Source organism: Oncorhynchus nerka, linkage group LG23, assembly GCF_034236695.1.
Source record: "Oncorhynchus nerka isolate Pitt River linkage group LG23, Oner_Uvic_2.0, whole genome shotgun sequence".
Classification (NCBI taxonomy): Eukaryota; Metazoa; Chordata; class Actinopteri; order Salmoniformes; family Salmonidae; genus Oncorhynchus; species Oncorhynchus nerka.
Genome location: NC_088418.1, coordinates 49,962,371 through 49,977,120, shown reverse-complemented (window position 1 = coordinate 49,977,120; position 14,750 = coordinate 49,962,371). Strand labels below are relative to the sequence as shown.

General features: G+C 42.8%; 1 protein-coding gene across 1 annotated transcript in view; it reads right to left on the bottom strand.

Annotated features, from left to right (window-relative positions):
• LOC115106996 (patatin-like phospholipase domain-containing protein 2) overlaps positions 1 to 12,966 on the bottom strand; it is a 28,517-nt gene extending 15,551 nt beyond the window's left edge. The window contains exons 1-3 of the mRNA XM_029630283.2: positions 12,329 to 12,966; positions 4,098 to 4,330; positions 3,704 to 3,769 (exon numbers count right to left, since the gene is read on the bottom strand). Coding sequence (XP_029486143.1) covers positions 3,704 to 3,769; positions 4,098 to 4,330; positions 12,329 to 12,515 — 486 coding nt within the window. The 5' untranslated portion in view covers positions 12,516 to 12,966. The remainder of the gene's footprint in view (positions 1 to 3,703; positions 3,770 to 4,097; positions 4,331 to 12,328) is intronic.
• Positions 12,967 to 14,750: the final 1,784 nt, after the last annotated feature.

The following is a 14,750-nucleotide window of genomic DNA, read 5'->3' as shown; positions in this document are numbered from 1 at the left end:
GAGAGAGAAAAAAATCCAGAATCACATTGTAGGATTTTTAATGAATTTATTTGCAAATTATGGTGGAAAATAAGTATTTTGTCACCTACAAACAACCAAGATTTCTGGCTCTCACAGACCTGTAAGAGGCTCCTCTGTCCTCCACTCGTTACCTGTATTAATGGCACCTGTTTGAACTTGTTATCAGTATAAAAGACACCTGCCACAACCTCAAACAGTCACACTCCAAACTCCACTATGGCCAAGACCAAAGAGCTGTCAAGGATACCAGAAACACAATTGTAGACCTGCACCAGGCTGGGAAGACTGAATCTGCAATAGGTAAGCAGCTTGGTTTGAAGAAATCAACTGTGGGAGAAATTATTAGGAAATGGAAGACATACAAGACCACTGATAATCTTCCTCGATCTGGGGCTCCACGCAAGATCTCACCCCGTGGGGTCAAAATGATCACAAAAACGGTGAGCAAAAATCCCAGAACCACACGGGGGAACCTAGTGAATGACCTGCAGAGACCTGGGACCAAAGTAACAAAGCCTACCATCAGTAACACACTACGCCGCCAGGGACTCAAATCCTGCAGTGCCAGACGTGTCCCCCTGCTTAAGCCAGTACATGTCCAGGCCCGTCTGAAGTTTGCTAGAGAGCATTTGGATGATCCAGAAGAAGATTGGGAGAATGTCATATGGTCAGATGAAACCAAAATATAACTTTTTGGTAAAAACTCAACTCGTCGTGTTTGGAGGACAAAGAATGCTGAGTTGCATCCAAAGAACACCATACCTACTGTGAAGCATGGGGGTGGAAACATCACGCTTTGGGGCTGTTTTTCTGCAAAGGGACCAGGACGACTGATCCGTGTAAAGGAAAGAATGAATGGGGCCAAGTATCGTGAGATTTTGAGTGAAAACCTCCTTCCATCAGCAAGGCCATTGAAGATTAAACGTGGCTGGGTCTTTCAGCATGGCAATGATCCCAAACACACCGCCCGGGCAACGAAGGAGTGGCTTCGTAAGAAGCATTTCAAGGTCCTGGAGTGGCCTAGCCAGTCTCCAGATCTCAACCCTATAGAAAATCTTTGGAGGGAGTTGAAAGTCTGTGTTGCCCAGCAACAGCCCCAAAACGTCACTGCTCTAGAGGAGATCTGCATGGAGGAATGGGCCAAAATACCAGCAACAGTGTGTGAAAACCTTGTGAAGACTTACAGAAAACGTTTGACCTCTGTCATTGCCAACAAAGGGTATATAACAAAGTATTGAGATAAACTTTTGTTATTGACCAAATACTTATTTTCCACCATAATTTGCAAATAAATTCATACAATGTGATTTTCTGGATTTTTTTTTCTCATTTTGTCTGTCATAGTTGAAGTGTACCTATGATGAAAATTACAGGCCTCTCTCATCTTTTTAAGTGGGAGAACTTGCACAATTGGTGGCTGACTAAAATATTTTTTTGGCCCACTGTAGCTGTTACAGCATGCCCCTTCCAAGGGCACTATCTCACTGTTTTGTGTAAGTATTTGTTCATTCGCTTTCTAGAGCCACGCTGTCTGAATTTCACCCATCCTCACTCTTTCTCCCCCTCACCTAAGATATCAATATCTCCTCCAGCTCATGGCTTCAGCCAATCAGACAGTAGCAATGTGTCTCAACCCTGTGCACGCTCTAGCCATGCAGTCTCTCCAGGCCCTGATTGGCTAGCCAGCCTGACCCACACTCTCCAAGGGAGTGAATATTGCCCTGTAACTAAACTGTGTTATTCCAGTCTGGAGTGCGGGTGAACAGATGTGCATTCGATTTGTGACTACAAAGTAAGTTGATGTCGCTGTTGTCATTGTAGTATGTGCTAGAATAGCACTATTCCATGTAGTTCTCATTCCTGTTATTATGTTACTACTGATAATGTATGCAAAGAGTCCTTGCTCTTGTGTGTTGCTGTGAAATAGGATACTATTTGTATAATATACAGTCCTTGTCATCATTCTTACTGTGCTATTGTCATGCTCGTCATTAATCTGGTGTTACTATGTAATGCATGGTTATTAAGTCATTATTAGATACAGTCCTTGTTGTTCTATACCATATCTCATTCTATCGTACTCTGAACATATCTATCCAGGACAGTGCATTTGTCTCCTGTATAGCATATTTACTCCCTCTCTATTTCAGTCCATTACAGAACCATACCCATGTACATCTTCTCCTGTGTATGATTTAAAGTTCCTGTGTGTGTTAACTCTGGGCTGTTTTATTCCCCTCTAACCGGGGGAGGTGTCAGTGAGTCACGAACCAGTAGAATATGTAGAGGGTCGCTCTCTTTCAACAGCCCTGTGCCCGAGACCGAAATAGATATAGCACATAGGCCACTTAAGCACTGACAGAGACCGCTAGGTATTTTGAGAAGAGAGGAAGTAAATAATAGTATTTGGAAAATCTATAATAAATATCTTCTGCTAAATATTTTTTTTTTAAAGTGCCACTTAACCCAACTCGGTTATCACTGAAATTGAATGTATACGATACAACATATTCAAGGAAACATTTTCCTTGTGGGCATATTAGGAGTGGTGTGTCAGCACAAGATTTCCCCTAAGCCAGCTTCTCCACACTGCCAAATCATGACCAAACAGACCGACAGTACTATTCGGAGAATTAATCAATTTTGCCAGTCTTATGTAATTGCACGATGCAGCTCCATTTCAAGTACAGATTTGTGCATTAATTAACATTTTTCTTGTGTAAGACACTTAGGACATCTAAGGGAAAAAATGATATCAGTGCCAGTTCCAAAGCCAGATTAAGACTCAATTTGGCAGTGAGGTTGGCAAAAACATTGGGTTGTTAGTTGACCTGAAATGCACATAGATCCTTTTTTCTGGATCTTAGTAGAATTTTGACCCATTTTGAGTCCCACATATAATCGTGTTCTCTCTACTCCCACCATTTAAAAAGGGGAAACCGAGTTCGTTTCTAGTAATCTCTCCTCCTTCAGTCTTCTTCTGTGGACTTTACATGGCGGTTAGCAGCCAACCTGGCTACGCAGACGCTCATTGACGCGTGCAAGAAGTTTAGATTAAATGGTTGAACAACATGCATGTGTACATTTATTTTGCAATGCATGCAACGAGGGGCGGTGTGGTTAGCATATTAGACAGATCTGTGTCTTAATATGCTCAGTCACAATGTAGACTTGGCTCTGAGCCAGTTCTTCCCCTGAGTCAGAATGGTATGAGAGAGAAAGAGAATACTTTGATAGGTCATTGTTATATTGTAGTTGATGTTTTGGAGGACTGTGCTCCTATGTCCTAGTGACTCAGTTTAGAATGGAGCCACCCTGGACTTCCTGGTCCCAATCTGCTGAGGCCAAAAACCAGTCTAGAAGTATATAATACACCACTGGTCTGCCAAGGGAAATGGTTCACGGGCTGATTAGCTCCTAGAGTAAGGTAGACTGACACATGAACAAGTACCAGAGTGTATGCACAGACCGACAGACAGACAGACACACAAACAGAAAAACACAACATTGCGCTACACTTGAACCTAGCCACCTTATGACTATGACCTGAGCAATAAAGGCATTAGAGATGAGACCATAATAAACCCAGTCTAACATCTGCTGCTTTTTCTTGGAAAACAAGGAAACAGTGTTCAGAGAAACGTAAGAAAGCAGTTGAGGCATTAGGGCCTTGGGCACTTACCACTCCTTGGAAGGATGGAGGGATCAGGCCACAGTATATGGGGATGAAACAGCTACACAGCAGTGCCTGTAGACACAGAGAGAGAGAGAGAGAGACGTTACACAGTCCAACCCAGTTTACATTACATACAACTCATGTAAACAGTCAATGGCAAGGCCAGTAGGTGAAAGGACAAATATGTATGGGATATGTATGGGATATGGAAAAACTCAAGTGCTCAGGGGTGTTCAGGGCCCATATTCACAATGTGCTTCATAGTAGGAGCGCTGATCTACGATCAGGTCCCAACTCCAATCCATTATGATTTAAGTGGCAAAACTGATCCTAGATCAGTACTCCAACTCGGATATGTTTTGTGAATAGCAGCCCAGGTGGGTTGAGTGGGTACACTGACCTGGATGAGCTCCTCCTTGGACTTGAACTCGGACACGATGACGTTTTGTCCATCAGACACACGAGTGAGTGACACACACAGCCTCCCGGAGGCGAGTGTGTGCGCGTCGGCGGGCAGGTCGCGCTCCAGGCCCGACCTGATGATCTTGACCGGGTTGAAGGAGGGGTGGAGGGGACCCAGGTTACGCTTCCGGGCCTCCTTGACTGTCTCGATCACATCCTCACAGCACTTAGCTAGAGGAGGGGAGAGACGGAGAGACAGTGTGTTAGTTGTGTTTGGGCCTTCCGCTGGGAGGAATTGTTTTTTATTCAAAGGAAGATTAATTCTCAAGGGAACTAAACAGTGATCTGTAGCTCACAAAACATTTCTCCACTGGTTTAACTTATTTACTGCTCTGCACCTGTACTGAGCTAGTTGTGTGTTCATCTTATCTATACTTGGATGGAATGGATCTGAAGACTGTTATACACAGTGTTCTAGTAAAGAAAATCTATTGGTGATAAGAAAATACTGAGGTAGTCTAATAGTTCATCAAATGGCTACCAAGACTATCTGCAGTGACTGACTTTTTTTGCACGGACTCTCTTGCACTGGCTCTATGCACACTCACTGGACTCACCCATACACTCACACATACTACAGCGACAATCACACACACACTCTCACACACACTTTCACACGCTGCTGTTACTCTATTTATTATCTATTATGATTGCCTAGTCACTTGTACCCCTACCTACTTGTACATTTCACCTAAATCACCTCAACTACCTCGTACCCCAGCACATTGACTCGGTACCGGTACTCCTTTTATATAGCCTCGTATATTTTGTGTTCCCATTTCCTTTTTTTATGTGCAAATGTGCATGGGGCATAGAGAATATTTTGCAGCTGTGAAGCAAATTTCCTGTAATAAAAAAAATGTCATGGCTTATGACATATTCATATACTATCTGGGGGGCCCAACCCAAATTAATATATGTCAAACAGTCCCTCAGCCAGCCAAATCACCAGTTGAGATCTTTATCAGCCTCTCTCCCCTCAGAAAACACAGTCATCACAGGAGGTTGGTGGCACCTTATTTGGGGAGAATGGGCTTATGGTAACGGCTGGAGCGGAATCAGTGGAACGGTATCAAATACATCAAACACATGGTTTCCAGCCATTATTATGAGCCGTCCTCCCCTCAGCAGCCTCCACTGACGGTCATAAATCAACAGCTGTTCAACGTGGATTCTTCAACGGCAAAACCATTTTGGTGCATCTTTTATTGGAAGCCTTGTTAATGGTAATGTTATCTGTCTTAGTTGGCAGGCTAACGCTACCACACATTCATGGGCTTTACCAAGCACATATTGTGTAGACCTTATGCATTTTTTATTTATTTTTAGCTTTTTGAATAATTCAAATCCAATTTTATTGGTCACATACACGTTTAGCAGATGTTATTGTGGGTGTTTCGAAATGCTTTTGTTCCTAGCACCAACAGTGCAGTAATGTATAACAACTCACAAATATACACAGAAATCTAAAAGTAAAAGAATGGAATTAAGAAATTGATAAACATTAGGAGGAGCAATGTCAGTGTCATTGACTAAAATACAGTAGAATACAATATATACATATGAAATGGTTCCATTATTAAAGTGACCAGTGATTCTATGTCTATGTACATAGGGCAGCAGCCTCTAAGGTGCAGTGTTGAGTAACCTGGTGGTCGGACGGCTAATGATGGCTATTTAACAGTCTGATGGCCTTGAGATAGAAGTTGTTTTTCAGGCTCTCAGTCCCAACTTTGATGCACCTTTACTGACCTCGCCTTCTGGATGATAGCGTCCTCGATGATCTTTTGGCCTTCATGTGACATCGGGTGCTGTAGGTGTCCTGGAGGGCAGGCAGTGTGCCCCCGGTGATGTGTTGGGCAGACTGCACCACCCTCTGGAGAGCCCTGCGGTTGCGGGCAGTGCAGTTGCCATACCACACGGTGATAGAGGTCAACCGGATGCTCTCAATTGTGCATCTGTAAAAGTTTGATGTTTTTAGGGGCCAAGCCAAATTTCTTCAGCTTCCTGAGGTTGAAGAGGCACTGTTGCACCTTCTTCACCACACTGTCTGTGTGGGTAGACCATTTCAGATTGTCAGTGATGTGTACGCCGAGGAACTTGAAGCTTTTCACCTTCTCCACTGCGGCTCCGTCGATAAGAATAGGGGCGTGCTCCCTCTGTTGTCTCCTGAAGTCCACGATCAGCTCCTTCATTTTGTTGACGTTGAGGGAGAGGTTATTTTCCTGGCACCACTCCACCAGGGCCCTCAGCCTACATGGAGGAGGAGTCTCGCCATTGTTGGTAATCAGGCCTACTATTGTTGTGTCGTCTGCAAACTTGAGGATTGAGTTGGATGCGTGTGTGGCCATGCAGTCATGGGTGAACAGGGAGTACAGGAGGGGACTGAGAATGCACCCTTGTGGGGCCCCTGTGTTGAAGAGCAGAGAAGTGGAGGTGTTGTTTCCTACCTTTGCCACCCGGGGGCGGCCGGTCAGGAAGTCCAGGACCCAGGGTTCAGACCCAGGGCCCCAAGCTTAATGATGAGCTTGGAGGGTACTATGGTGTTGAAGGCTGAGCTATAGTCAATGAACAGCATTCTTACATAGGTATTCCTCTTGTCCAGATGGGATATGGCAGTGTGCAGTGCGATAGTTATCCTCAAAGAGAGCAAAAAAGGTGTTCAGCTTGCCCAGGAGCAAGACGTCAGTGTCTGCGACGTGGCTGGTTTTCCCTTTGTAATCCGTGATCGTCTGTAGACCCTGCCACATGTCTCATGTCTGAGCCATTTAATTGAGAATCATATAATTGAGAATACGTCTCTGTACTGACGTTTTGCCTTTTTGATTGCCTTACGGAGGAAGTAACTACACTGTTTGTATTCTAACATATTCCCAGTCACCTTGCTGTGGTTAAATGCGGTGGTTCGCTGTTTCCGTTTTGCGCAAATGCTGCCATCTATCCACGGTTTTTGGTTTGGGTAGGTTTTAATAGTCACAGTGATAACAGCATCCCCTAAACACTTCCTGATGAACTCAGTCACTGTGTCTGTGCATATGTCAATGTAATTCTCAGAGGCAACCCGGAACATATCCCAGTCCACGTGATCAAAACAATCTTGAAGCATGGATTCCGATTGGTCAGACCAGAGTTGAATAGACTTTAGCACGGGTACTTCCTGTTTGAGTTTCTGCCTATAGGAAGGGATGAGCAGAATGGAGTCATGATCTGATTAGCCAAAGGGAGGGTGGGGGAGGGCCTTGTAACCATTCCGGAAGGAAGAGTAACAATGGTTGAGAGTTTTTGAAGTGCAGGGACTTCAGGTAATGTGTTGATAGAACTTTGGTAGCGTTTTCCTCAAATTTGCTTTGTTAAAACTTCTTAAGGATAGCCCCCCTTTTTTCAATTTTAGCCTAAATGACATACCCAAATCTGCCTGCAGCTCAGGCCCTAAACCAAGGATATGTATATTCTTGGTACCATTTGAAAGGACACAGTTTTAAGTTTATGGAAATGTGAATTGAATGTAGGAGAATAACACAATAGATATGGTAGAAGAAAATACAAAGAAAAAATAAACACTTTCTTTTCTACCACCATCTTTGAAATGCAACAGAAAGGTCCCTGTTCCAGCCATCACTGGTTGTAATTCCAATGGTGTCCACAAGATGGCAGCAGTGTATGTGCAAAGTTTCAGACGGATAACTTGAAGCATGAGCGAACTCCATGACATGTAGTGTGGAGTCACCCAGGTACATTTGGGCAAATCGTGAAGTATACATTTGCATTCATATTACATTTTTTCGGATACTCCCATAAAGCCCAGCTCATTGGCTATCTAGCTAGCTTTGACCCCGATTGGTGCTTATTTGACAAAGTTCGAGTCGATCAAGTGAAGACCGCCCGCGTCATCGGCGTACCATGAAGGCGTCGCTCGCTGACCAAATATGGTGTCCTATAGGATATACTACACCCCTAATGATATAGTGTTAAGGGAATTCTTACCAATAATGACTAATTATGTATACATTTCAATCAGGACTGACTAATCAGAATACTATTATGTTACTGTATATGTATGAATTTCCTTTCTTAATCCCAGTACTGAATATAATGTGTGTAAATTTAATCAAGGATTAGAACAATGACGGTCTGTTCCTTAGTAGAAATGAATTAACTAAATCTTCAGACTGAATAGAATGCTTATCTACACCGGAAGACCTTGGCTCAGTCATAAATTATATTGAATTGGTAGGGAGACGATGTGGGAAGGCTTGAGATACTGCCTTTGTACCAGGGTGGGAGAAGAGATGGGTTGGTACTGGAACTAATGACGTCATTTTCAGTTTATAACCTGTGGTAACCTGTATCGTGTTCAGTATTCTCATGAATAAACTCTGCTGATTGACTTTAAGACTGGGCTCTGTCCATTATTATAGAATAAGGGTCTTACAAATCCTTATGAATTGACAGAGTGTTTAATTTGAATTGGGTATTAAAACATAGAGCAATTTAATTCCTGTAACATATAGTGAAGTCTCGTTATGTTCTAGGATCTCTGAGGAATACCTAGGAACACAATTTGACTGGTTGAAACAATGTTTAGGGTGAGATTTTCACTGATTCCTTTCTTTGCAAATTGAACAAGTGGAAATATGAAAAAGGATTGTATCTAACAAAATTACACTTCATCTTATCTCTGGGACCCTTTGGATGATAAATCAGAGCAAGATTTCAGAATGTAAGTACACAGTTCACCTTCAGAGATGAATTTATCAAACCTATTGCGGTGACAATAGTGTTTTCTTGTCAGGAGCTCTCCTCAAACAATAGCATGGCATTTTTGGGCAGTAATAGCTACTGTAAATTGGACAGTGCAGTTATATTAACAAGAATTTAAGATTTCAGACGATATAAGACACTTATATGTACCGACATTTGTTTCTCTAAAATCTGTGATGATGACACAAGGCACTGCATGATTTACAAGTCCAGTGTAGTTCCTTGAGGGCCGTCGTGGTATTGGCTTGGGGGGGAATATACACGGCTATGACTATAACTGAAGAGAATTCTCTTGGGAGGTAATACGGTCTACATTTGATTTGTGAGCTATTCTAGGTTGGGTGAACAAAAGGACTTGAGTTCCTGTACGTTATCACAATCGCACCATGAGTGGTAAATCATGAAACATACACCACCGCCTTTCTTTTTCCCAGAGAGTTCTTTATTCCTGTCTGCGCAATGTACTGAGAACCCAGATGGATGTATGGATGGGGACAGTATATCCGGAGAGAGCCATGATTCTGTGAAACAGAGTATGTTTACAGTCCCTGATGTCTCTCTGGAAGGAGATCCTCGCCCTGAGCTCATCTACTTTATTGTCCAGGGACTGAATATTAAACTCGGAAGCGGTGAATGGTGTGCACACTTCCTGAGTCGGACTAGAAGCCCACTCCGAATAACTCTTCTCCACCGGCTGCGTCTTGGAGCAGCCTCTGGGATAAGTTCATTTGCCCTGGGGGGTACGAACAAAGGATCTATTATGGGAAAGTCGTAATTTGGGAAAGTCGTACCCTTACCTACATATACAAATTACCACGACTAACCTGTACCCCCGCACATTGACTCAGTACCGGTACCCCCTGTATATAGCCTCTGTATTGTTATTTTATTGTGTTACTTTTTATTATATATTTTACTTTAGTTTATTTAGTAAATAATTTTTCTTGAACTGCATTATTGGTTATGGGCTTGTAAGTAAGCCTTTCACGGTAAGGTCTACACCGGTTGCTGTGACGCTGTGACAAATAAAATGTTATTTGATTCTGGTCGTAATGCTGGTGAGTTACCGCCGATCTGATATCAAAAAGTTAGTTCCGGCTGTATGTAATAACACAAAAAAACATTCTGGGCTAATTATGTAGGAAATAACACACAACAAACAAAGAAGAAGAGCTGCCGCGCCATCTATTTTATTTCAGGAATGATGTTCAAACCCCTGCTCATATGAAACCTCTCTCCTGGACGAATCAATTGATCCACACCAGTCACTTTCCTCCATCCTCACCTACCACAGGTACTTTTGGCTGGCTGAGTTAGCGTTTTATAGCCTATGCAAGCACAACACTATTTTGAATATCTAGTTTATTCAATTGTTATAGCCTACTGACTCACTTTTGAAAGAAATCCTGAATATGTTGCCAAGCATTTGTGGTCCCAATAAGGGCCCCTGTTTATAGTGTTTTAGGCCATCCAGGGCTTTTTAAAATCCAAGACCAAAAATACTAGACATTTACATAATTGTATTTCACTTTACAGGAATCTCTGTGATACAACCTCTCCCCGGATTACACAAAACTAAGTACTATTACACACCTCAGCGGAGTACCTGACCAGAGCTCCCCTTTGCATGCACATAAAAACATCTATAGATATCTGTACATCCCCTGAACTGAGTAAAGCTGAAACAGTTCAAATGGGCTGTGGGCCTGTGTTCGGTACAGCTACATGTTCAACACAGCTCAACTGTCATGACCTGTTTAATTGACACCTCCCCACTAGATGGGGTGATGTACTTGTCGGTGATATAAAAGTTGGCGTTGATGGGGTCACAATAGTGCATTGCCTGTCAAGTCTCCTCGCTGCTGATTGGTCAACTCAGTGGAGCCACATTCTTATCTGGTCGAGGCTGGAGAAGGGGAGGTGTAGTTGAGTGAGCTTGAGGCTTTTACGGTCTGTGCCTGTCAGCTTGTAACATGATGAGAGAGAGTGAGAAAGGGCCTGGAGGATATCTGTAAGATATTTTGTGAATAGGTCTAAAACCGTAAATGTATTTGGAGAGTTTTTTTGGCCACCGAGCCTAGACACAAACATTCATGAACACATGAAAAAAGTAATCTCTACATCAAATAATGTAATTTTTCTCCATAAAATTGCTGCAGAAAAATTTTACACAATTTTACATTTTGGAGAGGTGCCTGGGTATGGACAAAAAAACATTCAGTCAGATTGGTATAAGATATCAGCATAATTTTTCCAGGCACATGTTGACAAGATGTTGGGGAATCACTGGAGGGTGACCAGCTGAGTATATTTGACTAGTCACCTTAGTGTACAGCTCAATGAACAAACCAGGCGTTTTGTTATATTTTAGTCTTCTGTGATATAGTGTATATAAAGTGTAATATTGGAATGCAATCTCAAAATGGAATACATTTCAACTCCATATCATAAATGGTACAGGTGTATTCTTCAATTTAAGCCCATAACCATGTGTGATGTGTATACTTTTGTCTCAAAGTAGATTTGTTTAAGACTACCAGGAAACGCTCTGTGCGGACCCCTGTTTAAGCCCACAGTGGTATAAGGTTCATGACCCCTATATTGACTGTTCACTCTATAAGTCAAATAAATAAATAAATGTATTGGTCACATACACATGTTTAGCAGATGTTATTGCGGTTGTAGCGAAATGTCTCCCTCTATTACTCTTTCTTTCAATCTCTCACCCTCTTTAACACGCTCTCTTTTAAACATGATACAACTGGGACAGGTATGGACTGATTCCAAGAAACCTTGCAGTCTACTCCTTAGTCTCTTGACTATAAAGGTTCTAGGGTTCAAAATTAAGAGAGGGAAAAAGGCCAGGTATCGACAGTCAGCTAAGAACTACTCTCTAAGTCAGTTCTATGTGATGCAAGGTTATATTTGCTCTTAATCGTGATTGCGTGTGTGTCCCAAGTCAGCGAGATCCATCAGTACCATTGGGAGGCCCCTGATCCAAAAGACCAATAGGTCAATACTATAACTGACCCAGATGACTTTCATCAATGGTGTGACATGATCAATGAGTGGAAGGCTACCATATTTATACACAGGCATGTATTTTGGCTCAAATTATACATAATTTGCCGTTTTTAACATGAGAAAAGTGTAGCCTTTTTAAAAATTCTAAATTCAACCTATCTATTACATAGGAGCAAAGTTTCCAGCATTGTTAAAGTAATTTCACCCCATGTCTCAAGACCGCAAGTTATTATTCTTTAAAGTGAATTTGACTGCTAATCTGAAGTTGCCCTAAACACATGAAAGAGAGGACTACTCCTTGTGCGTAAAAGTCTCCATCCAGGCAATCAACTGATGACAGGGACCGGTGAAATCAAGGGGCCAGTGTAGGGTACTGTAGCCTACCTATGGATGCCTGGCTGGCGAGCATCGAGGCGGAGAGGGAACCAGCTGAAGCCCCGTAGATCTTGGTGGCACCTTTGATAAGGTAGGGCGCTTGTTCCAACAGGCAGCTGGCCACTCCGATGTGATAGATCCCCAGGAACCCGCAGCCGGCGAACGACAGATTCCATTCCTTTGTTAGGTCGAACATCCCGTGAGGACAGTTTTTAACGAGGACCTACAAGTTTGGGTAAATGCGCTCGTTATGATCAATCCAAAATGTTAACTTTTTTGACAAGTTCCCTTCAGTGTTGGTTGAATGTCAACAACAGCTCCGAAAGATATTGGAATAGAGGACGGCTCAAACTGGCGTACACTAGCCAGTCTACTCCTCTTGTGCAATGTGCGAAGAGACGGAGAGTCATCTACTGAGAATCGCCGGAGCGCTGAACTACCCGGTTCTAGGAGAGGGCAGGTCTGGCCAATCTGCATAAGGAGGCAGAGTCTTATTTTAGGTGGAGCCACGCCCCCACACTCTGCATTGGGAATAAATGAGAGAGATGCATTCGATTGATATCTATTATATCATAATCTGTATATTTGTTTAACCTGCCTGCTATTACTATGACAACTCGAACCTTATTAACCGATTTGAGTAGTCTATATCGTCCACTGCGGTCAAGAGAGCCGAGACTCGCAAAACCCAGTCAAGCCACCCGCGCTTCAGGCTCCTCCTGAATTTGGTTCGCGAATACACAACACTTTCCGGTATCGCGTATTTTCAGGTAGAAAAACCTAGGGGGGAAAGATCAGGTCGTACCATTCTAGCCAATGAGAGGGCAGATAAGCGTGTGAACAACAGACACAACTCCGATATAAAGTATTTGTTCGCAAAGTTGCCGGGATGTTACGTGCTCTATTTATAACAGTATACTCGTAACAACCTAATAATTGCGAAACTCATATTCGATCAAACAAGTAGTGATGTTACGTTTGATACAGGAGCTCCAAGGCATGCCTTGAAATCGTTAAGATGCTAACGCCTCGATCACACCTACAGTACAAAGAGCAAAATGGTACGCAGCACCATATGGATATGTGTGCAACAAAAGTTCAACATTCACCTTCTGCTACCACTTCTGTCAAGCCATTAACGCATAAAATTTGATGCATTTGACTTATAGAGTGAACAGTCAATGCGTTCAATAAATACATTGTCTAATCCACACAAAACGCTCTGCGTACCCTCCTATTGTTCTCTCTTGCCTGACCTTCAATTAGCGAGGTATGTTGCCCTTGGCTCTGCTACTTTTCAATATAAAACTGTGGTAATGTTACACAATGTGCTGTTATGGTTGCATACGTTTTGTTCAATATTTATATTTGACATATTGTATGTTCAAAAGTTTTAACGAGCTCGCTAGCTAGGGTACCTATTGTAACTTGTGGTTACTTGGGACAGTGTTTGAGTGAGATGTGCTCGCTCAGGTGCCTGAGAGCTGTGACTCCGCCAACGGCTAACAAATTTGTACATTGTCTCTTCGTGCACAGGACAAATAAAAATCCAACAAGCAGACCTCCAGTTGTGGCAGTGTCCTCATTAAATTACACAAGGCAGAACAATCCATGCTATATATATATATATATATATATATATATATATATATATATATATATATATATATATATACAAAAGTATGTGGAAACCCCTTTTAAATGAGTGGATTCGGCTATTTCAGCCACACGTGTGGCTGACAGGTGTATAAAATCAAGCACACAGCCATGCAATCTCCATAGACAAACATTGGTAGTAGAATGGCCTTACTGAAGAGCTCAGTGACTTTCAACTTGGCACTGTCATAGGATGCCACCTTAACATCAAGTCAGTTAGTCAAGTTTTTGCCCTGCTAGAGCTGCCCCGGGTCAACTGTTTGTGCTGTTATAGTGAAGTGGAAACGTCTAAGCACAGCAATGGCTCAGCCGCAAAGTGGTAGGCCACACAAGCTCATAGAATGGGACCGCTGAGTGCTGAAGCAAGTAGTGTGTAAAAATCGTCAGTCCTCGGTTGCAACACTCACTACCGAGTTCCAAACTGCCTCTGGAAGCAATGTCAGCACAATAACTGTTAGTCGGGAGCTTCATGAAATGGGTTTCCATGGCCGAGCAGCCGCACACAAGTCTAAGATCACCATACGCAACACCAAACATCGTCTGGAGTGGTGTAAAGGTCGCCGCCATTGGGATCTGGAGCAGTGGAAACACGTTCTCTGGAGTGATGAATCACGCTTCACCATCTGGCAGTCCAACAGACAAATCTGGGTTTGGCGGATGCCAGGAGAACGCCACCTGCCCCAATGCATAGTGCCAACTGTAAAGTTTGGTGGAGGAGGATTAATAGTCTGGGGCTGTTTCATGGTTCGGGCTAGACCCCTTAGTTCCTGTGAAA